The 25,059-nt window shown below is 52.3% G+C and overlaps 2 protein-coding genes across 2 annotated transcripts in view; one reads left to right on the top strand and one right to left on the bottom strand.

Annotated features, from left to right (window-relative positions):
• ERN1 (endoplasmic reticulum to nucleus signaling 1) overlaps positions 1-17,020 on the top strand; it is a 77,879-nt gene extending 60,859 nt beyond the window's left edge. Inside the window, exons 12-22 of the mRNA XM_082706641.1 lie at positions 1,845-2,036; positions 3,585-3,852; positions 4,612-4,702; positions 4,988-5,177; positions 5,964-6,063; positions 6,342-6,541; positions 6,981-7,128; positions 8,875-9,002; positions 11,254-11,377; positions 11,812-11,879; positions 12,423-17,020. Of these exons, the coding sequence (XP_082562767.1) occupies positions 1,845-2,036; positions 3,585-3,852; positions 4,612-4,702; positions 4,988-5,177; positions 5,964-6,063; positions 6,342-6,541; positions 6,981-7,128; positions 8,875-9,002; positions 11,254-11,377; positions 11,812-11,879; positions 12,423-12,635 (1,722 nt within the window). The 3' untranslated portion in view covers positions 12,636-17,020. The remainder of the gene's footprint in view (positions 1-1,844; positions 2,037-3,584; positions 3,853-4,611; positions 4,703-4,987; positions 5,178-5,963; positions 6,064-6,341; positions 6,542-6,980; positions 7,129-8,874; positions 9,003-11,253; positions 11,378-11,811; positions 11,880-12,422) is intronic.
• The window catches only part of TACO1 (translational activator of cytochrome c oxidase I), a 742,329-nt gene that overhangs the window by 392,019 nt on the left and 325,251 nt on the right, over positions 1-25,059 (bottom strand). The window lies entirely within an intron of this gene.

Genomic DNA, 25,059 nt, shown 5'->3' with positions numbered 1-25,059 from the left:
ACACAGAGTGCCGGGCAGGATCTCTGCCGGACATAGGTGGCCATCCAGACTAGAACGATCGGAGGGGAGTTAGTAAAGGGATTATTCTCACAGATGTGGATAGCCCTAGGCGTTCTCTTAGCATCCTTTAGCCTGAAATTGGGGGGCAGGAGTGGACAGCCTGGAGCTTCAGTTGGTATAATCAGCAACCGACCTGGACTTCCTTTCCCACCTCCTGTCCCATCTGCTGGGGTCTCAGTTGGGAACCAGAGGGCAGGGAGACCACTGCTGTGCCCATAGGTGGGGCAGCCTTCTGTGGCACAGAGCGAGGGGAGGAGGCAGGAGGTAGGAGGGGTTCCAGCATGGCCAGTGGTGGGAGAAGGGGGTCTAGAGAAGCCATTCGGACTTGGTAGCTTCTGCAGCCCCCCCACGGGGGATGCAAGCCTGAGAGAGGCCTGGACTGTGGGCAAGGTCTGAGGAAGACGAGGGGGACTGGCTGATGCGGGGGCCGCGATCACGGCAAGTTCACTGTAGGGCTCAGATTTGATCCAGAGAGAAAGGAAAGGAAAATCATGAAGCTGTTTAAGAATCTAGAGCGAGATATCTCGAGTTGCCTGTGGTCTCTGAAGATAGCAGGTTGGAGAAGTACTTTGAGTCCTAAGACAGCGACCTCGGACAGCATTGATGTTGATCTTATTAAACTTACTTGCATCCACCACTGAACACTTAGAAAATAAAAGTATAGAGAAGAAAATAAGACAGAACCCTTACTCTAAGGCCAGAGATAGCCACAGTTAAGATTTTAATAACCATCCAAACTTGAACAGAGTTTTTTAAAACTCCCCTAAAATCCTCTGAGTTGCATTTACACAGCAACATGACAACCTTTGTTACAAACACCTCAGACCGAATATAACCAAGGGTTGTTCCTGGTCCTGTGCTCAGCAGACATTCCTCAGCTGCCTGCTCCCCACCGGCCGAGCCCACCCACCACCCCATACACTGTGGGTGGGGGGAGTGGCGGGGAGAAGCGAAGGCAGAAGTCTGGGCTGCGGGGAAAGGTGGGTGCCTGGTGGGGGATGCCAAGTTCTGCGCTTGCCCAGGGGCTGTGTTCACTTCGCTGGGCAAACAGTGATGGCGCTCCCGGGGTACAGGATGTTTGAGAACACATCGATACATTTTCCCAAACTGTTCTTGGAGTCCTAGAGACTCCAAAAAACTGAGATGGGAGGTCCACTTTTATCTGGTTCCATTTTGGGCTTCCAAGTAAAATTTTGTCTAACACTAACAGATGATTCTGATGCTTTTCAGAAACCTTGAAAAATAGTGGGATACTTGAAAAGAATGATTTTGTTTTTGGAGTTGCCCTGGAAGTTTACAAGTGACAGAAACAGGCTGCTTTATTTTTCTTCAGCCACATCTGTGCCCCCACACAGGGTTTTCCTTTTTAATGTAACACGGTTTTATTAAAGTGACTATCCACCTTTTCACTAGACTTTGTCACCAAGGATGTCAGAGTTTTCTCAGATATCAAATCGACCCTCAAAGGAGGACATCTTTGTCTTCAGTGAGGATTTTCTAAAGAATATAGGATCTAAAGACCCTTCCAAAAGTACTGCTCTTGAGCTGTTTTTGAGTACTGATAATAACCTCATTGCATTGCAGTACAGCCTGGCCCAGGACAGTCACTTTGACAAAGGCAGAGCCATTGTTTGGCTGTGTGATCTTTGGTGAGCCTAGCCAAAAAAGCCCAGCACATTCTACAGCATGATCCTGCCTGGTAGTCACGGCTACTGTTGACTGTTTGGCTCATTTATATCTGGCCAGAAATTGTGCAGTGACCTAGTCACTCTGTCCCATACAAGGTTATCAACCTGGTTGACCAGACTTCAGAAAACGCGCCTACCACCGTCTCACAGGATGTGGAAGAGAAATACGAGCGTGCCCCAGCCAAGCCTGAGGCCCCCATGGACTCTGTGCTTAAGGACATCGCCACCATCATCCTGAGCACCTTCCTGCTCATCGGCTGGGTGGCCTTCATCATCACCTACCCCTTGGTAAAGCTCTGCCCCTTCCCTTCGCTCTCCTGGGTGTTTCTGAACTTCCGGGCTGGTCACCTGGTACCTGTGAGCTCCGCACACGCATCAGATCAGACAAGCACACACATTGCCTTTCACATTTCAGAGTTAGTATTTGCTTATTTTTAGAAACATTGTTGTTAAAAAGACACTAGCTTCTCAGGAAAGGACAGGTTTTTGTTTTTTGTTTTTTGTTTTTTGTTTTTTTTTTTACCTATGTCATAGAGTTAACTAATCGTAAAAACTGATTTGTAAACCTTGCTTCTGCAGATCATTTCGAATAGTTAACTGTATTTTCCTTTTTAAGAATAGGGATGATAGATGAAAATCCACTTAGCTTTCCTTCCTTACAAACTGCCTGTGAGAGATACCAGCGAGAGTGGAAAAGGCGGCATTCTTTCCACTTTCTGTTGGAAGTGAGTGAGCTAAGATTACATAGTTGAATAGGTTATCAGTTGGATAAAACATTCTAGAATATTCCTTCATCAAGTTGCTCAGAACACTGAAGTGTCATTTTAGAGTACTAGTGTCTAGGAGGCTCATGTCCCATTCAGGAATAGGAATGACAAACCCTTCCATTTGTCCTGAGGGGTCCACCTGCAGTGTTTTATATCTTACCTCCCACAGTTCTGGGAGGTCATCATTGCTCTGCCTTACTCCCAGAGAAGCTAAGTTCTGGGCAAGTTAAATAACGTTCCCAGTGTTACTCAGCTGATCTTTGGCATTTCCTGGTTTTGAACCCGAGTTCAGAGAGAGAGTGTAAGAGTGTACGTGAGAGCCAGAAAACTCCCGGGGGACGGAAGGTCGGCTTCACAGCCGTCCCTTCAGTGCTCTTCCCACACAGGTAGTAATGATCACGGATCACTGCTACTTCACATGATGACCCCCGAATTTTGCGGGGTAGATGAGAGGAGTAGGGGAGGTGGGGAAGGCAGCGTGACGAAATGGGGGAAGTGGGACTTGGCCAGGCCACATGTTACAGCCACATCCTGGCTGTGTGGCTGTGGGGAGATGGCTGTGAGGTTGTGAGCCCCAGCCGCTTCCCCTGCCCATCCGGATCAGTGACCATCTGCGTGTTAGCCTCTATCAAGTGCACAGCCGTCGTGGACGTAGAGCCGTAGCCTCTATCAAGTGCACAGCCTGAGCAAGCCCGGGTCTTCCCATGCTCTGTTTGGTTCCATGTTTATAACGACTCCAGACTTCCATAAAAGTCCTAGAATTTTAGAATTGAATGGACCCCTCCCCCCTTCTTCGGGCCCAACCTGCACCTACATCAGTCCTTCCTCTTGCCCCTGCCAGGCCCCTCCAGCAGGGGGCGTGGGCTCTCATGGGAAATCCTAGATGGCAATTAGAGCCCCAGTCACTGAACCCATCTTGCCTCCTGCGCCTTCTCACTGGTCCCTGTGGGATCTCATAAAGGGCCCCTGCTTCCTCTGCCATGGGGAGCTTCTCCCTACCAGCCTGCGCCCGCGTGTGTCCCTGGGGGGAGCAGACTGCCCTTGTCTGGATGCGGGTTTCTCTTCCCAGAGCATGCATCAGCAGCAGCAGCTCCAGCACCAGCAATTCCAGAAGGAACTAGAGAAAATCCAGCTCCTGCAACAGCAGCAGCTGCCCTTCCATCCACCTGGAGACGTGGCTCAGGATGCTGAGCCCTTGGACTCGTCCGGCCTGTACTCGGAGAGCTCGGGCACCAGCAGCCCCAGCACGTCCCCCAGAGCCTCCAACCACTCGCTGCACTCCGGTGGCTCTGCCTCCAAGGCTGGCAGCAGCCCCTTTCTGGAGCAGGACGATGAGGGTAAAACGAGTTGCTGTTTTCTCTTTTCATTTCAACATAGTCTAAGAGCCATCCAGTACCAGTTCCTCCCAGGGAGCGTCCGCGGGATCACAGAGTGCCGTTTCTAAGGGTTCACTGTGTTCTCACCTCATGCCCTGTCATTCTGGTGGCCTGGCTTCCACGCCACCCCAGGGCCTTTCCCCTCTGGGGGACCATCCTGTTCTCCCTCCGTCTTGCTCTGGAGGGGCTGGCAGTTGCTGCTAGCCCGAGGTCCCCTGGGTGTCTGACTTGAGAGCGTTGCTGAGGCAGCCCGCAGCCCCGTTACCACTGCCGCTGTTGACCCGCATTTCTTTGGGGGGAGGGGGCGGTTGGCTCAGACCAGCCGTCTGGTCTGGGGGTAATAGTCAGAGGGGCTGGAGGCGGAGCTCGTGCAAGAGACTTGAGCCCCAGTCTCAGGCTGAGGCCTTTTCCTGGCCCCTCCATTGCACATTGGCTGTGCTTCCCAAAGGCTTCGGTTGCAAATTGTAGGTACATCTGTGGTGGACCACTGTCTCCCGACAGTAACACTGAGGCAGGGACAGACAGCAGGAGGCGGGGAGCCTGTGGCCCCAGTGTCAAGGGGGAGTAGAGCCCGCCGGCTTCCGCTCGCCACGGGCTGGGAACATACAGCCTGCGAGATCCGTTTCTGTATCTGGGCTCAGGCAGCTCGCAGCCTTCTAGCCTCGAGGGGTTTGAGATTATGTTCGTTTGTAACCACTTTGTCTTCCTGTTTCGTCCCAGATGAGGAAACCAACATGGTGATAGTTGGGAAGATTTCATTCTGTCCCAAGGACGTGCTGGGTCATGGAGCTGAGGGCACGATTGTGTACCGGTGAGTGGCTCCGAGAGCTCTGTGATGTCACCTCCTGTCTGAGCACCTGTCCGCTTGCATGTGGCAGGCCAGGCCCCCGGGGGTGCTGCAGGGTCATAGCAGAGGCCGAGATGGAGGAGTTCACCTCTGGGGGAGGAAGGGACGGCCGCCTGGTGCTTGGTTAGGGCTGGGGAGCTCACGGGGTGGCTGCTGCCTCAAGGGACACAGAGCACCGTGGGCCTGTGGGTCTCTCGTCTCCACAGCCTGCTTTGCGTCCCCAACCCAGCCCCTGATCCTTGTCCTCAGGGGCATGTTTGACAACCGTGACGTGGCTGTCAAGAGGATCCTTCCCGAGTGTTTCAGTTTCGCGGATCGTGAGGTCCAGCTGCTTCGAGAATCCGATGAGCACCCCAACGTGATTCGCTACTTCTGCACGGAGAGGGACCGACAGTTCCAGTACATTGCCATCGAGCTGTGCGCCGCCACCCTGCAGGAGGTGGGAGCCCCGGGCGGCTGCAGCCTCCCTCCTCCGGGCAGCGGTGGCTCTGTGGCTCGAGGGATTACACTTTCTTTTTCTTTTATTTCTTTATATTCACTTCATTGAGGTCAGAAAACAGCGTAGGACTTTGAGTGAACAGTTTGGTGCTTTTGACAGACACACCCGCTTAACCACAAATAGCCCGGAAGGAGAGCCTTTTCAGCCCCTCATCTTCAGTTGGGTGGGACAATCTTTGGTTGCAGTTGGTGTCTGTCTCCACTGCCCCCAGGAAACCCTGCAGTTCTCACCCTGAACAGGGCTAGTGCGGGCTTGGAGGATGCTGGCCGAGCAGTCAGGCCTTGGAGATCCTCCTGCGAACCCCTTTTGCTCAAGCTCCATCTCTAGGCTCACCGGGAACCTGTCTCGGTATTAGCTGGCTGCACTTGCAGGTTTGCCTGTATGAGGCCATGAACTTGAATTCCTTGCACTCTTACCTTTATCACTGTACACGAGTCCCTCCGGACTTCTGTTTGGTTAACTGAGCCTCTGGCTTCAGGAGAAAGTCTGTTGGGCGGAGAATGTTGTCAGTATAAATAGGATCAAAGAAAATGAGCGGACGGAATCCCAAATGTTAATTAAAGCAAAAAGCTGCAGGCAGGAGTTTTCTAAACAAAATTAAATCACTGGAATGAAAAAAAGAATGTATTGTGGTGGGGGTGCTGACAGGGGAAGGGGGTTGGGTTGGTTTGGGGCTGTCCCTGCGGAGGGGCTGTGTGCATGACCTCGGCCTCGTGTCTCTTGCAGTACGTGGAGCAGAAGGACTTTGCCCACCTCGGCCTGGAGCCCATCACCCTGCTGCAGCAGACCACCTCGGGCCTGGCGCATCTGCACTCCCTCAACATTGGTGAGATGCTTCCCTTTCCCAGGCTGCACCCCTGCTGGGGGAGGGGCAGGCTGGCGGCTGCAGGCGTGGGCCCTCCCTCTGCTGAGAATCTGTGCTTTATCGCTGGTATGCACATGGCGAGGTTTGGTGGCCTTCTGACAATAAGAGTTCAAAGAGGACTCTCACAGTTGCAGGCTAGAACCCTTAGAGGTGGCAGCAGGCTTACTGGGAATCTGAGAGGGTGCACTCCCTGACATTACTCGTGGTGAGTGTGGGACTGATCTGGAGCGTTCTGTTAGTTCACAGAGACCTGAAGCCCCACAACATTCTCCTCTCCATGCCCAACGCACATGGCAGGATCAAGGCCATGATCTCGGACTTCGGCCTGTGCAAGAAGCTGGCCGTAGGCAGGCACAGTTTCAGCCGCCGCTCCGGAGTGCCGGGCACGGAAGGCTGGATCGCCCCAGAGATGCTGAGCGAAGACTGCAAGGACAACCCTGTGAGTCCCGGGCGCAGCTCTTGGCCTCCTGCCTCTTCAGGAGACACAGCCCCTGAATTCAAGCTTTGGGGACTGTGGCACATGGAGAATGACGTTTGTCGAAGAGCTTCTATGTGAACAGCATGCTGCTGGCACTTGCCATATGGTCCTGTTCAGACGAATGGAAGGGCAGTGGCTCTCCCCCCAACTCCCGTACTTTTCCAATCACTTCCTGCCCCAGCGCCTCGGCTCTAGAGCCTAAGTTTCCTGCTGTGAAGGCCAACATGCCCGCAGCCCTTGCCGGGGGCCAGCAGGGCCCTGGGCGCTTCGAATATGCTAGTCAAGTCTCCCCGGGCCCCTTCAGGGTGGGTGAAGCAGCAGTAACACTCCTGTCCTCACCGCTGCAGAGTGAGGAGGATAATTCTCCAGAAGGCTTCTCACCCCCTCCGTCTCTCTTCAGACCTACACGGTGGACATCTTCTCTGCGGGCTGTGTCTTTTACTACGTGATATCGGAGGGCAGCCACCCTTTTGGCAAGTCCCTGCAGCGGCAGGCCAACATCCTCCTGGGAGCCTACAGCCTGGACTGCCTGCACCCTGAGAAGCACGGTGAGCGGGCCGCAGGGCAGGAGGGGTCGGGAGCCACCCCAGCTGCCCAGATAGACTCTGTGGGCCTCCGGGAATTGAGGACGCTTTCCCAAGCTGGTGGAAGGTTGGCTAGGTTGGCTTAGAGCACCTCTTCCTAAGGCCGGCAACTCTGAGGCTCCTTCAAGCCCCTCAATGTCCTGGGAAAGACCCCCTCTGGGGACCTCTGTCTTCTTGCTTGTGACCTGTGAGGGTTAAATAACCTGAGGTCCCTTCCTGCACAAACATTCGGGAAAACAAATAGTCCCTGCTTCATAAACTTTGCGTGTGCAGGCCGGTGGTCAGTGGGTGCAATCTGGGCTCAGACAGACAGGCTGAGTCTTGCTCTCTGGGTGCAGGGGCAACAAGCCTTCCTTGCCAACTTCAGGGTTTCCTGTGTTGTAACTGACCCATGACACCCAGTGCCACCTCTAAATTAAAACTGGGGCACCTGAGTGGCTCCGTCGGTTAACCATCTTAATTTCAGCTCGGGTCACGACCTCAGGATTATAAGACTGAGCCCCACATTGGGCTCCACACTCAGTGCAGAGTCCGCTGGGGATTCTCTCTCTCCAGCCCCCTTTGAGCCTCCCCCTGCTCACATGCGCATGATTGCTCACTCACTCTCAAATACATAAAATCTTAAAAAAAAAAAAAAAAATCAAGGGTGCCTGGGTGGCTCAGTGGGTTGAGCTTCTGCTTTCAACTCGGGTCATGATCTCAGGGTCCTGGGATTGAGTCCCACTTTGGGCTCTCTGCTTGGCGGGGGGCCTGCTCTCTCTCTGCCTACCTCTCTGCCTACTTGTGATCTCTCTCTGTGAAATAAATAAATAAAATCTTTTTTTAAAAAACCAAAACTATTGCTTCTCGGCCTTTTGGCTAAGATCATGTGTAAAAGAAATCAAAATTAATTTTCTGTTTTGCTCATGGATTAATTTTCCTTATTCCCTATAGAAACAATAGGTTAGCATGAAGACCCCAATTCCATTAACACAGTGAGGAGTCCCTGCTATTAATACCTTTGTATATCTTATTCCAGTCATCTAATTAGACAGGTGTGTGTCCTTGTGTAAAACATGGAGGTATGACCTCTGTCAGTCAAATAAATAAATAAAATCTTAAAAAAATACATAATAAAATATTGTATCAAAATATTAGGTGCTGAGGAAAAAAAGGACACAAAATTGTACATACAGTACATACAGTACATACAGTACTCCATGCCATTGAGTCCCTCTCCGTGTTGATCGGTGTTCAATGGGGCATCATGTTCAGAGCATGGCCTGGGACCCTGAGGCATTCCCAGAGCCTCCACTAGTGGGTATTTCCAGTTACTCTTTTTCCCAGATCTCATGGTGAGAACTCCCTGTATTGGCCAAAGTTTGTATATGTTCTTTTTTTTTTTTCTTTAAGATTTTATTTATTTACTTGACAGAGATCACAAGTAGGCAGAGAGGCAGGCAGAGAGGAGGAAGCAGGCTCCCTGCTGAGCAGAGAGCCCAATGCGGGATTCGATCCCAGGACCCTGGGATCATGACCCGAGCCGAAGGCAGAGGCTTTAACCCACTGAGCCTCCCAGGCTTCCCGTGTGCATGTTCTTAAACCATTTCTGCAATGAGCTCCCGTCGGTAGAATCTTGAATCAAAAGGCACGCATGCTGTTAAGGTTCGGGTATTTCACTGTGACCGTGGCCGGGGACAGTGATGACTTGCTTGTCTTCCTCCTTTGTAGAAGATGTCATTGCCCGGGAATTAATAGAGAACATGATCGCCATGGAGCCTCAGAAGCGCCCGTCCGCGAAACACGTGCTGAAGCACCCGTTCTTCTGGAGCCTGGAGAAGCAGCTGCAGTTCTTCCAGGTCAGCCTCTTGGGTTTGGGGTTTGGGGGTATTTTTTTAATCAGAAGCCTTCATTTAACTTTTCCCAGATTTTAAAAAATATGGCAAAAGACAATGAAACAAATGACTCCTAATCCCATAACCAAGAGAGAACCATGGTTGATATTTTAACATATTTTCTTCATACAGATAAAAGTGTGTTAGGGTCAAACTGTATGTACAATTTTGTGTCCTTTTTTTCCTCAGCACCTAATATTTTGATACAATATTTTATTATGTATTTTTTTAAGATTTTATTTATTTATTTGACTGACAGAGGTCATAAGTAGGCAGAGAGGCAGGCAGAGAGAGAGAGGGGGAAGCAGGCTCCCCGCTGAGCAGAGAGCCCCATGCGGGGCTCGATCTGAGGACCCTGGGATCATGACCTCAGCTGAAGGCAGAGGCTTAACCCACTGAGCCACCCAGGTGCCCCTAATAGTAGTATGTTATTAATATATTTAATGTAGTATATTAGCATCCAATTTTTTTCATCTTAAAATTCTAAAAAAAATTTTTTTTTAATTCTAAAATTTTAACTACTCTTGTACTCAGTCCTGTGGATGTGCCGTAATTTAAAAACCTTATGTTGCGGGAACTTACAAATACACACAAAAATGGAGGAAATACGATCATGCACTTCCCTTTTCCCGTCTGCCAGCTCCAGCAATTATTAACTGAACCTCTGCACTCTTCTCGAATCTTCACCACAGATTACTGTGCAGGAACTCTTAGGCATTATATAATTTCATTCAAGTCTCCAAAATCTAAACATTTATTTACACTGGATTCTTTCTACCTTCTTTTACCTAATCTTTGCCCACATCTCTTTTTGCTTACGGTGGATTCTGAGACGCATACTCAGAGGATGGGTAGAGCTGAGCTCCACCGGTGGTTTGGCCGTTTTAAGACTTTGTGGTGTTGCCCGCCTAGTGGCTTTTGTGGAAAGGAAACGGGTTTCTCATTCTCCCTGGGGTCAGTTCAGCAGAGCTCATCCAGACACATCATACCCAGTGCACCCACCCTGGAAGGCAGGCCCTCAGGGGCAGTGTGGTCTGGGTCAGAGTGAAGCTCGGGTCTAGGAGTGACCGTCACCCTGAACCCTCAGTCCGAGTAGAGCCTTACCTCCCAACATGGAAGCTCCCTGAGACCAGGAGTGGTTGATTTCTGGTTCGTGGCAGGTGCTTAGTAGGTATTTGAATGGATTGAGAAGGGGAGGCTTTCGTGCCATTTCCCAGGGCAGCAGTGGGCATGGACAACATTAGGATTGTTCATTAGGGTCGTAATACTACAGTTAGGAAGTCAGGTGTCCTCCAGGGGCTTCTGGAAACTAGTCAGGTTCCTTTGATGATGACAAGATGTAGAACAGGAGTAAAGCTCACACAAAGGGACCTCCAGCCCGCTGTGGGTTAGGATTTAAAGTCTTCATTTTTCCAAGTCCCCTATCTTGTGACCACACCTGCCTCCCCCCGTATAGCTGTCCCGGCTTTGCGGCAGAAGTCTGTGTCTGCAGGGCATCCGGGGTGAGCAGCTAACCCGTCCAGGGCTTTCCTCTAGCTACTGCAAGTCTGAGTCAGCCAGTCTAGCCTCACCTTCGTCAAAGAAAGAAAAGACTATGGCCAGTGAGTTTGTGCCGCATTAACACGTGTGGGACCCATCGCTCGGTTTTCTCGGCTGCTGGAGCTCGAGCTCAGACACGGGGCAGGGTTTGAGGCCAGGGCAGGGCCTCCAGAGCCCACACGCTCGTCAGCAACTTTCTCCCTCTAGAAGAGGGCTTCATCTGTCATTTCTGTTTGTACGAGGGGCTCTGACCAGCTGTGGATCTGAGCGTGTCCTGTTTCCTTGCGTAGATGGAAAAGCCCAAGATGCAGAGCAGAACTGAGCTGTTGTTGTTCACTGATAAACAGTCAGTTGATTGCATCTCGCCTCCGTGTGAGAGACAGTAGGCGTGCACAGGGGTGAGACACAGGTGTGGCATTTGGGTTTGTGGAGAGGTGCGACACGTCCCCCTGTCACAGAAGTGGTCTGTGTGGGTCTCTCCCCAGTGAGCCACAGACAGGGCTGCTCGCAGGGGAGAGGGTGACAGATCGGGAGGGACTGAGGCACAGCACTTGCTGCTGGTGCCGGGGACCGAGGCTTATGTGGCAGTGACCATTCTGTGCGTGAGTGTGTCGCTTCTCCAGCCTCCCGTTCTCCACACACTGACCATCGCCTGCTTCCCTTGTCGCCCTCGCAGGACGTGAGTGACCGAATAGAAAAGGAGTCCCTGGACGGCCCGATAGTGAAGCAGCTGGAGCGAGGCGGGAGAGCTGTGGTGAAGATGGACTGGAGAGAGAACATCACTGTCCCCCTGCAGACAGGTGACCACGCTGAAGCCCCCGCCGCGCCGGTCGGCAGAAACGTTTCCAGAGCAGCAGCCGTTTCTAAGAAGTGAACGTGGAGCTGGCGGCTCCAGGCAGTTTGGGCTCCAGATGTCACAGGGTTGAGGCTTTCGTGGGTGTGTCCTCTGGGGTTCATTACACAGATGTGGGTTTCATTTTGTCTCTTCACGTGACAGAGACAGTGACAGGTGCTATGCTCTGAATGGTTATTTGTGCTCGTGGGTATGACCCGGAGGTAGAATTCAGCCTTGCACTGCCCTGGTCAGGCTCTTTCTGGGGGACACATTCCTGTCAGCCACGAGCATGGCGTAGTTCTGTCATGTTTCAGTCTGATCGCTTGGTCCCCAGGAGCCCTGGGAATTTTCCTCTTTAGACATGGGTTCGTCATATGGCATTCCTGGTTTCTTCCCTAGATCTGCGGAAATTCAGGACCTATAAAGGCGGCTCCGTCCGAGACCTCCTCCGAGCCATGAGAAACAAAGTAAGCGGCGTGAACGCCCGGCGGGCCCGGCGACGGGTCCAGCCACCTTCCGCCTTTCTGTTCTCTGTGGGTCCTTCCCCTCCTACTAGAATTCTGACCTCGCAGGGCCAACTCGTTCCCTTAGACAGGTTTGCTCTTCTGCGATGTTGAGGTGTGAGTAGTTCCGCTCTGGCAAGCCGGCTGTCTGATGCTGGTGTCGTCTGTGGTCTCTGCTGACCTGTGTGTGCCCTGTTCCTGCCCGAGACAGCACAGTATAAACCCCCTCGATGGGGACCTGCCCACACAGGCCTGGCCACCGGGCTGCTCCAGCAGGGAAGCTTGTCCCTGCCTCCCCAGCCCTGGGCCTGACTCGGCTCTGAGGCGTCCTCCTGAAAGAGGGAGAGCAGGGAAGGTAGGCAGATGGACCGCTGAGTACCTGCGCCTTTTCTCCCCGACAGAACCAACTAACATTCTGTCTTCCTTGACTCTCGAGAGGATCTTTTACCGGTGTTTCCTGGGCTTTCCAGCTGCTAACCTCCGTGTGTGTGTCCGTCCTGTTTGCAGAAGCACCACTACCGGGAGCTCCCCGCGGAGGTGCGGGAGACGCTGGGCTCCCTCCCCGACGACTTCGTGCGCTACTTCACGTCCCGCTTCCCCCACCTCCTCTCCCACACCTACCGGGCCATGGAGCCGTGCGGCCACGAGCGGCTCTTCCAGCCCTACTACTTCCACGAGCCCCCAGAGCCCTGGCCTCCAGTGACTGCAGACACCCCTTGAGCCGGGGTGACCGTCCATTCTGGTGGCCCCAGGTGTGACTGTGGCCTGGTCTCTGCAAGTCCGAGCCGGACGCCTCTCCGCTTAGCAGGGAGACCAGGCTCCCAAAACAAGTGCCTTGAGCTGCCCACTCTGCGTCCAGCAGAGGAAGACGCCGACCCCAGGAGGTGGGAACCGCGACCCCTTCTGACCTGTAGGGAGCTGGGAAGATGTTGGCCACGAAACCTTTCCAGTTGGGGTCCTCGGCCAAGGAGGGCCCATCCCAGACGCAGTGGCAGAAGCATCCTCCGCCTTCTCCTGGACGCACTGGCTTCAGACCTACAGTTTATTTTTTAAACTTCCTGTTTGGTGTCAGCCCGTGGGCCTGTAAGGAAGAGAGGGGAGGCCGTCCTGCGTTTGCCTCCGTGCGGGAGCAGGAGCACCTCTCTCCTCGACCAGCGAGGCTGAGGGACACGAAATGGAGCCTCTGCTCTAAGTGGGGCTCCAGAGGGGAGGGGCGCTGGGGAGGAGGAAGTCGTTCAGAGGGCGTCGTTCCTAGGGATCGGAGATGCCTCACTCATCGCGAATGCGTCCGGAGTTCCCCAGGTCGCTAGAGCCAGTGTTCCTTGGGGGCAGCGAGGGTCCTGAGTGTGAGGCACCGCGTTGGGGCAGGTGAGCGCCGCCCACTGGAAGACGAGGCCGTGTCTGCTGATCTCTTAGACACAAAGAGGTTACTCTGTCCTGAGTCCACAGTAGTCTAGTGCCTTGGTGGCCTTTGGTGGATTGGGGGGATGTCTAGGAGCATGCGGGGGCAAGGTGATAAGTTGCTCCATCAAGAAGAGCAGCACCCAGGCAGGAACGGGCCTTTGGGACCAGAGAGGAGAAGGCCACATGAGACACTCATGGCCACCCTGGGGGGAGTCCTGGGCCAGCATGTGGGCAATGAGGCGCTCTGTCCCTGGACAGGAGGACGGGCCGGGGGGTCGGGAGCAGAGGTTGGAGTCACCACGAGCTTCGTGGGCAGGCTTTTGTGTTTCTCTTGGCAGATTTTAATAACTTTATACTTTGATCATACTGTAGAATGCTACGTTAGCAGAAGTAAGCTGAACTTGAAGCTTACTCGTGAAGAAGATAAATGCAAGATGCATAATACACTCTCTGTTCTGTGTAGTACCAAAAGCCTCCATCCCCTCCGGAAAGAGCGCTCACGTTCCGAACGTGCTCTGATGCCGAAGAGTAAAGCCGTATAGCAAGGCTGTCCGCATCCCTTAAACAACTTGAAAGTAATATTCCCTCAATTATGTCAATACCATCTTTTTGGCTAAAATTAGTAGAGTTTTTGACTTTAGTCTCAGTCCAAACTTGCTGTCTTTTCTTTACCAAGAGCCTTAGCGGTTCAGTGTGATCAGGGTACAGTGTGGCGATGTCCCCCGTGTCCTTTGTCCAGCCAGGTCAGTGGGTCCTCGCCCTTCGTTCGGTGCCGGCGAGCTCGGAGACCTGCTCGGGATCAAGGACGTTGCTGACGGACCGAGCGCGCACCGTTCCTTCTGGGAGCTGCTTCCTGATGGCGGGTTGGGCTGAGGGCCACTCATCAGAAGCTCTCTTGTGTCTTCGTAGAATTCAGTTCCCTTCCTTTCATAGTGACCGGACTTACTTTTTTCTTAAGTTCCCGTTATCCTCCACCTGCTGTTACCCTCACTCCTCACTGGTTACCCCGCCTAGACCTGGGAGCCCTGGGGCTGGGGGCGCGCATCGTGCTGCGGCTTCTGCCACGGCACCCACGGTTCAGGAACACAGCCAGATGGCTGTCCTCCCCCCACTCTGCTGCATCTGCGCTGTTGTCCCTGAGGATCTGCGGTCACTTTGCTGCCGGGCCTGAGTGTGATCCCTGCTCGCCTCCGCCGCCCCAGGCAGTCAGGTGCAGGAGGTGCCCCAAGTGGTGGGCTGGCTGTGGGCTCTGTGCTGCTTCCGTCGCGTGGCTGAACAGTGTCCTTGGGGGGGGCCGGGGAGCCAGTCCCGGCTGGCTGCCCAGGGTTTGGGTCCGCTCCCTGTTTGGGCCCAGCTTGTGTTTAGAACAACTGTTTTTTAAATGCTCTTTCTACTTCTCACCTTTGTTTCTAACCACGCACCTTCTCAAACTCGTGTATTCGATGTATTTGACTTTGAGTACTTGCAGGGTGAGCCAGGCCAGATCCTGGGGGCTGGGGACGCAGAGGTGAACGAGACAGACAAAACCTCTGCTTTTGTGAGAGCTGGAGGGAGCGACACAGCAAATAGTAAGGATCAGGGCTCCGGGAAGAGCCGTTCTCCACTTTGAGGAACCTGGTCCCTCCTCAACCCCTAAGGTGGCTTGAAGAGGTGTCCTGTGGCCCCGTCATCATGGAAACAGCTCGGGCATCCTCTGCTGCATCTCGCCCTCGTCTCCAGAATCCTGGTCTCCTGTTGTGCTCTGCACCATTGCTAGAACAGGGTTCTGCAGCCTTGTGTGTCCTGTCACAGCAGAGCTGGTGGATCTTAAGCACAATTCCAGGAAGGCTGTTAACTTCTTGGAAGTGCGCTGTCTTCATTTTTACAGCAGCATCTAGTCACCTCTGTTGGGAATCCCAGGGCCGCTCTCCTTCAGCCTGGGGTTGAAGCCTGTGTTGAACCGGTCTTCAGTGCACCTGCCAGAATTTCTCTTGTTGTTTCTCAAGTCTTTTCACCCACAGTTGAGCAAGAGCCCACATGTCCCTGGGCGTCAGAGCACTTGCACTTTGGGGGAATCACTGGCGTCTGCGGTGAGTCACTAAACCATCTAGTGGCGGATCTAAAACCCTGGATGCAGGGGGGGCTCTCCCTCCCCCTCTCTGTCTGTGCCATAGTTGTCCCAGGCTCCTTTCAATGAGACCTCACTCCGACTTGTGACACGGTGGTCAGTGGGCCCAGCAAAGGATTTTCTTTCTCCCGACTCTAGAAGGAAGGCCTTGTTCAGAGTCAACTTTTGGTTAAGTTTTGTGTGATCTGTTTCCCATTGTGGTTCTTTCTCCCTACAGTGAGAGCCGCGTCGGCCGCTGATGTGAGCTCTCGCAGATGTAGGGGAGCCTCTGGGTTGTAGGCCTTTCTCTCCTTGGCCGCTGTCTCTCCAGAAGTTGGACTCCGGCCGGGCTTGGGTTTCCTGAGTCTGCTCTCGCTCTCCTGCTCTGTGTATTGGGTCCTCAGCCTGGAGGTCCTGGCAGGAGGTAGGCTGGTTCACCTGCTGCTGCCTTCTGTGCCACGAGAGCCGGGAGAGAGAGCGCGGCGCCCCTGTGAAGAGCCTCCTTACGTTCTCTTTAGCCTTCTCTCTGCTCATTTAGTATCTGAACTCCCTTTTCTTCATGTATCCCAGTGTCTCTTCCTTGCTCACTCCTTCACCATCCTGGCGTAGTCGTTGTAACTGAGTCTGGCCTGGCCTTGGCCTTTCTCCTAGAAGAAAGTCGCTGGGTGTCCCATAGAGATGAGCCAAAGTTCCGCCTTCCAAGGTTGGACCATGATCTTTTAAACCAAAGTGTCTCCTCATCCTCTACTTTGTTTTCTTGATGAAGCAGTGATTTCTGCTGCGAGTAGCCCTGGTTCTGGTTGCTTGTATCTGCGCGTGAATCCTTTCTGTATTCCTTGGCCAACCACCAAGAAGGCATCTGCAGTGAGCCTCCCCCTGGGGCAGCCTTAAGGTCCACTTCCGGCCCAAGTCCCCGCCCCTCTCGCCTCCCCCTGTGATCTGTGTGCGTCTGGCGGGTCCAGTGTTCCTTTTCAGTATCCCAAAAGCTGTGACGGGGGCGTCCCCACTTACCTAGGAAGCATTACCCGTCAACCAGGCGGCATTCTCAAATGCAAACCTTACGTAGTGTTCTTTTTGCGATGACCTATTTATTTAACCTATTTATATTTATTTAATTTTTACTCTGACGTGTATCCAGCTATAATTGCACTTGCTTCTAAAGCACATCAGATTTGTTTTGGACAACACACCCCTGACCATTCTAAAACTGGAAAAGGAAAAGTTATACTGGATCCTTCCAAGGGATGGACGCCTCACAGTAGTTTTATCATTAAAGGGTGAGAAATTTGGTCAGGGTTCAAGTTTTCTCTTTTAAGTGATTTTTAAAAAAAATTCTGTGCCATCGTGTCTTCTCCGTGAACGGTTGTTTAATGGGTATGTGTTAATTGTGCGATAGAATTCTCTCTGTGAACCTACAATCCTCTTTTTAGCTTTATATTTTATAAACTGCCAGATTGTACAATTTTTATGTGTATTTTTAAAGCTTGATGTGAGGGTAATTATCTAAGTTAAACAGCCTATTTTTGTACCTCCTGTACAGTTTTATAATTCTGCTGATTGATGAAGGCGTCTTGTGCGGCGCCCCCCACAAATAAAGGTAGTTTTAGACCTGGAAGTCGGCTTCATCTCCGTGAGGACTTGACGCCCGCTCTCAAACAAGGGGTCATTCCCGGCGGTCTTCCTGGCCGTAGGGGCATGGGCGGTGAAGGTGAGCAGCTGACTCGGGGTAGGGAGGCTGTGGTTGCCCGCTGGTGTCCGCGGCACGGTCCAGGGGGCTGGAACATCCTCCTTGGTGGCCGCGAGAAAAGGTTCTTTGAAACCCTGCAGGGAATCCCCAAAAGTATTGGTTCAGGCTGAATTCCAGGAAGCTGGCCTGGTTGGGTTGGGACTGAAATGCCCCATGGTGAGAATGAGACTCCAGGCCGAGTGTGGGGGGTGTACAGTGAGGAGGACCGAGGAGCCCATAATGGGGTTAAAACTGCTTTAGTAACTCGGCCTGCGCAGCACTGGGAGAGCCGTGACCTGGTGTGTCAGGGGCACCTGATCCGTTTACCCACAGGCCTAAGGATGAGCCCAGTGGCCGGTCTGGGCGGAACTAGAATCCCACCAGCCTGCTTCTTCCTTTCCATCTGGTGAAAAAGCCAAGGACGTTCCTCTCTCTTGCATGGCAGGAAGGGACCGCTCACGAGGCCCGGGGACCGGCTCCTTCCCCTCTGCTGGCCACTGCCCAAGCCCTCCGGCCCAATCCCTCTGGCCAGGCCAGGTCCCAGGAGCGCGCCTGGGAATTAGGGATGGGCCCTCTGAAGCTCGGATCCCAGAACCCTCCAGATGGGCCCAAACCCAAGGGAGTAGGAGGGGCTGCAGGAGGCTGTTGACGCCCACTCGCTGCCTCCCGGCACTCGATGGCAACGCAGAACCAGCTCTTGGAGTCCCCAAGGAGCTGCGAAGCCGGAGCAGCGGCTGCATTTGGAATGGGTCCAGGCCAAGGAGGGAGCCTGCTGGTAGCACCCTTAGCTCTGTCTGAGAACAGAGACGCTCGTGGGTCCTTGGGAGGGAAGCCAGCAGGTGGTCGAGACACTGGCATGGCCAGGGCCGTGGTTCCGGGCCACTGAGGCAGCGTTCGCTGCTTGGATGCTGAGTCAGTGTTGGACTGCAAAGAGGGTGCTTTTTTCCGAAGGTTGGATACATTTCATCAGGTAAATGCGTACATATACCAACAGCGTTTCATCAGCAAAGGCACTGACTCTTACTCTATTATTTGTCCCATCTCTCATTTGTGCTGGGTGCGTGCCTGAGCTACAAGAGCTCAAAAAAAAAAAAAAAAAAAAGAGCCAACAACAGCCCCACCAGTCTGCCCTTCCCACTGGGCCAGGCACTGTGCCTGACCTTATTCCTCTCCCCCTGCAGACCAGCATTTCCTTTCAGATCAAAAATGTAATCTTTTACTTCAGTGAGGCACTGACTGGACCCTTTACCAAGACCAAAGATCAGGTGATGACCTTGTATCTGAGCCACTTAGCTGTGGGCAGAGGGAGCAGGGCTGGTAAGAACGTGGCAGCCCCTGGGAAACCATAGTAAAAGATGGCAGGGGGCAGAGGGAGCGGTTTCCAGAAACAGGAGAGGCAGGGCCGGCGGGGCAGTGGCTGAGTGAACTTGGCCTCTGAGAGGGTTAGCAGGTGAGCTCAGTGGGTGTTCTTTTCTGCCCTCCCCAACTTTTGCCTCTCCAGATTCACCCAAGCCCGCTTTGTGATCTGGGTGAAGCCATGAAGGTGTGCTCATCGGGTTTGCCTGCCGGCATCACAAACCTGGAAAGAATGACCCTTCACCAGCGTGATTCATGACCCAGTCAAGATTCCAGAAGATAGCAAGAAGCTGGAATGCTGAGCCCAAACCCAACGGATGGTGGGGGGCCCTGCCTTGACGTGCTGATGAGGTTGGGGATGGAGGGTAGGTCCGGAAGAGGCTTGGAAACTGCCATAGACACTTGAAACCAGAAATACTGGGGCCTCAGACATCTGTCACGTTATGAGGAACTGGCTTTGCTCCCTTGTTCCTGATGGTCTGGGCTAGCTTAGTGGGGAGCCAGTTCTGGACGGGAGCCTGAGCTGCCCACAGTGCCGAAGGAGGCTGGACAAGTGAGTGAGGGCTGGGTCTCTGCAGGAATCCAGCAGAGGGGTCGGGCCTCATCCTGAACAGATCAGGAAGAAATTCTTCCTGGGGTCAGACGTTGCACTCAGGGCCCTTCCAAATACGCATCTACGACTGAGGCCCGCCCCTCGCTGTGATGAGTTCCTGAAAAAGGCTGCCTGGCTGGGTGGGCATCACAGGAAGCGGGGAGGGGGACCACCTCAAAGGATCTGTTGATGATAGGAGGGGGCTGGGCTCGTGTTCTCCAAGATTCTGCCAGGATGGTCTGCTGTTCCAGACACAGGTGCTCTAAGAGTGGTGACACAAGCCACAGTTGACTCATTGAGGACAAGTATGTGCCTCAGAATTCCAGTTCCAAGGAATACTGCACTTAGGCAAAAGGCCCCAGTGACCAAATAAACTCAGGAAATGATGGATTACAGACAGATTTCCTATTGACCGCAACACCATTCAGCTTTTCATATACTAACAGGAGGGGCACCCCGCTGGCTCCGTCGGTGAAGTGTGACTCTTAATCTCAGGGTCATGAGTTCAAGCCCCACACTGGGCATGGAGCCTACTCAAACAAACAAACAAACTAAAAAACCAAAACACCATATATTAACAGGATATCTTGAATCATTGCCTTTAATTCTTGTTTTTTTAAAGGATGTTTGGAGTGGCAGAGATAATAAAATGTTCATCAAATCATATTTTCCTCTTTCTGGATTCCTAGGAAGACAAACTTCCCAAAGGCTCGCCTGAAGTTAGGTTGCGGCACATGACTAACTCTGGCCAATGGGTGACAGGGGAAATAAACAGTGTCACTTCTGAGCCAAAGCCCTGACCAGCTGGGACACAAGCCTCCAGCTCGCTCTTCTTCTGACGTGTGACAGGCCACCGTGGAGGCCACATATGGAAACGACACAAAATGGAAGTCATCTGAATCATGTAGGTAGGCCCCACACAGAAAGCAAGCTGTCCTGAAAAGTCACCCGATTCAGAACAGACTTCTCATCCGTAAAATACACAAACACACAAACCCTTGTGTTGAGCCACTGAGATGTCTGGGCTAATTACCACAGCCCAGCTAAGCCCATCCTGACTAACCCTTCCTGTAGAAAGTGTCCCAGAAAAAGGCTGCTACCCGTCATCTGAAAACTGAAGGACCGTACGCAGCCGTCTGTGTCTTTAGCCAGCTAGAAAGTTTGCGCTGTCGGGACGCCTGGGTGGCGCAGTGGGTTAAGCAGCTGCCTTCGGCTTGGGTCCTGATCCCAGTATCGTGGGATCGAGTCCCACCTCGGGCTCCTTGCTCAGCAGGGAGCCTGCTTCTCCCTCTGCCTCTGCCTGCCACTCTGTCTGCCTGTGCCTGCTCTCTCTCTCTCCCTCTCTCTCTCTCTCAACAAATAAATAAAATCTTTAAAAAAAAAAACAAAAAAGTTCGTGCTGCCAACAATCTGAGGGGAGCAAAGAAGAGGATTCTCTGTCTGCCGCTCTGTCTTTCATCCACCCCCTCCCGTCATGATTGGATGCCCCGTTTGGCTTCTATGGTTACCTGTGTTCCCCTGATGGTTTGGTGGTTAGCGGTGCTCATGGTGAACCCTGATGAGAAGCGGCTGAACCCCACAGGGGAAGTGGGAGGCAATAGCACCCCACACACACCGCCTTCGCTTGGCCTCACAGGGCCTGCTAGGTTCACGGTGGTCTCGCCCAGGGCTTGGGACGTCCAAGTTGGCGGGGACCCGAGGAGGGTGAAGTTGGGAAGGAGAGTCCCTTTCGTTGGCACCCACTCTTCCCGGAACAGTTTTAAAGGGGAGTAAAGTAGGGACTAAGTGGCAGAAGGTAGATAATTTACATTAGGGCCCATGTGGTGTAGAGCTGCGGGGCTGACCTCCATTCTGGTGACTCAGAAACCTACTCCCTTCCAACGTGGGAAGCCATGTCACTCTCAGCAGCTGGGTGGCTGTCACAGGGAGTGAAGGGCAAGACAGAGAGTGGAGAACTTGTTGGTTGCCAAGGAAGCCCTCTTCGATAGGACTTGCTATAACCAGGATGACAAAACCCAGTGTCATTGTTTGGTAAGTCTTAGAATTTTTAGCTAGGTCAGTGGTTTTCGAACTCTGATCTTATCAGCATCTTGGTGTGGGAAACAGGAAACTTAACACAGGCCCCGGTCCTACCCTGCTTCAACAAGCCCGGGTCTCTGTCTTCTTCGATTTCCAGGTGATTCTGGCATAACCTAAGGGTAAAAGCCATCTGTCTAGGCCATAGTGCTTATCACAGAAAGGAAGTTCCCAAGATAAGCACCGTTATCTTTGGTGTGTCTCCCACCTATCAAAACTAAATGAATACCAGTTTTTAAATCCAAACTGGATTGATATTGTACATACTTTTTAAAAAGCCTGGATTCCACAAGCCGGTCCCCAGAGCTGAGGAACAGCTGGTCATCCCATTCCTTGGGAGGGCAGGTGAGAGCAAGAGTTTGGTTTCCTCAGCTACTGGCTCCCTGAAGGAACGTGGTCATGCCCTCAGTCCGAGACCCCCCAGCACCCACCCTCAGTCCCTAGGACAGTGTGTTCCATGGAAACTTTGGGAAGGAATCTCGCTATTGCCTGTTCGCAGAGACATGTCTGCATGTGGGTCTCATTTCCTTGAGTTGGACACTGGCAAGTCCTTTCGACCCAACGGCCTGTGTCTTTCTGTCAGGAGAAATTGGTTTGTCTAACTTCTAAATCATTGTCTCCGCTCCATTTTTTGTTTGTATTTTTTTTAACTTTCAACAGTAGAATGTTGGGACTCTGGGTTTGATCCTCCGTGACGCTTATGCTTTATTTCTTATATTACATTTGTTGATTTTGTTCCTTCTGGAAAACGTCTCGGCTTTATTTCCAAAATTTGCCATGACGCTTTTCTAAGTTTCAGCAATCATTTTTCATTTCCAAGAGCTCTTGATCCCTGTCGCTTTCTTATGGGGAAATTAGTATTTGAGGATACTAATTAGACTTTTTTTTTTTAACGGCTTTCTTCAGTTCTCTGTATCATCTCTGTATCCTTTGGGGTAATTTTGGTTTATCTTGATCTCTCTTTTCCAAGTTGAAGATTTTCCTAAGTGTTGGTGGTGCTTGATGGGTTATACAAACTAAAAAATGAGGCAGCAAAAGCTGATTGAGGCCCTGCATTGGTAAGTAGAGCTTGTCAGCTGGTAAGCTTTGTTTTTGTTATTATACAGGGAGTCCTTAAATGCCAGAGGGCAGATATCTTTGCTCTGGAGTCCTTAAAAGTTTTTGGAGAAGAGTCTTCTGACAGTTGGCTTGGGGATGAACCGCTACTATCTGTCCTTCTACATTAGGGGTCAAATGTTTTGTGAACCAACTTCTAATTCATTCTGGTTCTAACATGTCACTCCCAGCCTCCGCCATCCTTGCCCTGAACCTCCAAGGTGAAGCCCCTCTCTGGTTCCATTGGACAGATGTGCCCCTCCTCAGCTCCATCTCATTCGTGTGTTACTGTAGGCCTTGGCTAGGGCTGCGGCCTGTAGAGGAGACCTAGCCTCCTGGGTGTGGGGGTACTGTGTGGGCACAGCACAGGTGCAAAGAAGGGAGATCGAGAGAGTGGATGGGACAGTGGTTGGCTTTGGGGTCCAGCCGATGGAGGGAGACAGGAATGTGGTCAGGAGAGATTCTGGAGATGAAGGATATGGAGGTGGAGCAGTATTGCATGGGGACAAAGTAAGACTTGGCTGCAGGGATGGGTGGTGAGAGAAAGTGAAGAAGACTCTTACAGTTCGAGGAAGCAAGCAGTTGTTGAGGCTCAGGTGTAGCTGGGTCTTCTGGTAGACACTGGGGTTGACCACAGTGGCGGCAAGAGTCAGGGGGCAGGGGAGGTAGAAGTAGACAGGAAGAGAGACTCAAAGTCCTCCAGGAATTCCAGATTGGGCAATGGCCTTGAGACGGGGAGTTGCCTTGGGCCTAAGAGGGGTACAGAACATGAGGGTAGGCTTGCTTCCCATGAGGAAGCCATGAGGAGACAACCAATGATCAACGCCCACCGGTTCAGAGGTTTTTTCTGCCTTTCAGTCTTCACTCAGGAAGAATGCAAAGAAAGAGGCATCCTCAGCCAATGGCCAGGCTCCAGCCAAGGTGAGGAAATGGAGGGTCTGTGAAGAGAGGAGGGGTGTGGGCAAATTTTTCTCCAGTGAACCAGGTTTCAGAGGGCAAATGGGAGGTTTGAGCAGAGAGAAGCAGCGTCCTGAAAATGGACGAAAGCTCAGGGGCTGGTGGGGACTGAGCACTGCGTCCTTCAGACTGACAAGGTCCAGGGCCGTTCAACACACGGGTGGGTTAACTCACCTTCAGGCTGTGATGTGAATGGAAGGACATTTGTTCAGCAGCCAGAAGGGACATGGGGTGCCCAGGAGGTTGTGGGACCTTGACTTTATCAGCTACTGAGGTCCTCTTCTACCCCAGCAGAGGAACTGAGGCAATTCTCTAGTGTTACAACTGAACCTGACTGGCCGGGTGGCTTCATTGTGGCCGGAGAGCCCCACGCAGCCGTGAGGGGAACAGGGAAGCTGGATCCAAGCCCCAGCACCTGCCCCCTGAGGTCCTATCCCTGTTGCTGGGCCCCAACCCTGCAGCGGGTCCCCTGCACAGAAAGAATATGCAGTTAGAACCACTGAAAAAAACAAACACCTTGCAATACTTAATTTTTAAAAAATAATCTTTAACCATATTCATATATCTCCTAATCTATCATTCAGGCCCCGAAAGAGAACAGCCTGGCAGTAAAACAAAAAAAATAACGTCACACACCCTTGGATTTTGCCTTTGCTTTTCCAACAAGCCAAGGAGCTGCCTTTGGTGTCTTTCCTAAGGAAGCAGCTCTTTTCCCCATCGGGGTGCCTAGTCAAGCATCTCAGTTTATTCTCTCCCTTGCAGTAAAGGTGAAAGGAAGAAAAAGACAACAGGTGCCTACCCTGGCATCCACGTTTTCCAGGGAAAAGGCGATCTTCCTTCTGGGAGAGGTCTTCTCAACTCACTCTCGGTCAGCACTTGGGCTGTTGAGTGGTTCTGGATAAGTTTGCTGCATCTATATAGATCACCTTCCTTAAAAACAGCCCCCCAGGATCCCAGCCCATTTCCAGCCTCTTTGTGTTTGCAAAGAAATGTGACCTACCACTGCCACTCCATCCGGAGAATTTATTTCTGCCTCTCAGAAATAGGGGCAGTCCCCTTGTCACTTCGGCCACTAGATGGCGCCCGTGTGCAGCCTCGTTTCCTCCTGGGTCAGCAGCAGCACCGTGCTGTCCCCAGTCCAGTGTGTGACCACTGCTCCTCCGAACTCTGGGGGTCTGCTCTCTATGAGATGAGACTGGGATCCCCCCAAAAAGGCCAAAGAACCTGGCTTTGTAAACAACTCAAGTCCTTTATGAAAGTAATGCTTATACACAAGCTCTTCTCACTCGAGCACTGACGTAACATAAAATGTAGAGCCCCCTCCTGTATGGGGTGGTCTTGGGGTCTGACATTCTCTAGATCCACGCAGTAGTCCAGAAGCCCTTCGAGGGGCCTCTAAGGTGGGCAAGAGAGTCTTCGAGCTCAGATGAGGGATCCCAATCTCCTGGAATAATCTTGTGTGGCCTCTTGCTGCTGCTGCTGCTGCATGGCTGCTCAAAAAACCCAACTACTCAACTCAACACCCACACCGAGTAAGCGCAGCAGAAACGTTGGCTGTCTGTATTCCTTGCATGTTACAAGTAGGCAGATTGAAGCTCAGAGAAGTTAGGCAACTTGCCCAAGGTCACACAGCCGGCAAGAAGCTGTGCAGAGAATCACACTCTGCCAGAATGACCCACAGTTTCCATCCTTCGGCCTGAAGGCCACTGAGTCCATGAAGCACTAGCCTTCCAAGGACGTGGAATTTCTACTCTGAGTCTCTGTTTCTACTTGTATTTGCAACTCCCTTGACTTTATTTATTTTTTATTTTTTTAAATATTTTTCTTTATTTATTTGACAGACAGAGATCAC

This window comes from Mustela nivalis (genome assembly GCF_964662115.1).
Source record: "Mustela nivalis genome assembly, chromosome: 17".
Lineage (NCBI taxonomy): Eukaryota > Metazoa > Chordata > Mammalia > Carnivora > Mustelidae > Mustela > Mustela nivalis.
The sequence above is the reverse complement of the archived record's forward strand: the minus strand, read 5'-3'. Positions and strand labels throughout refer to the sequence as shown.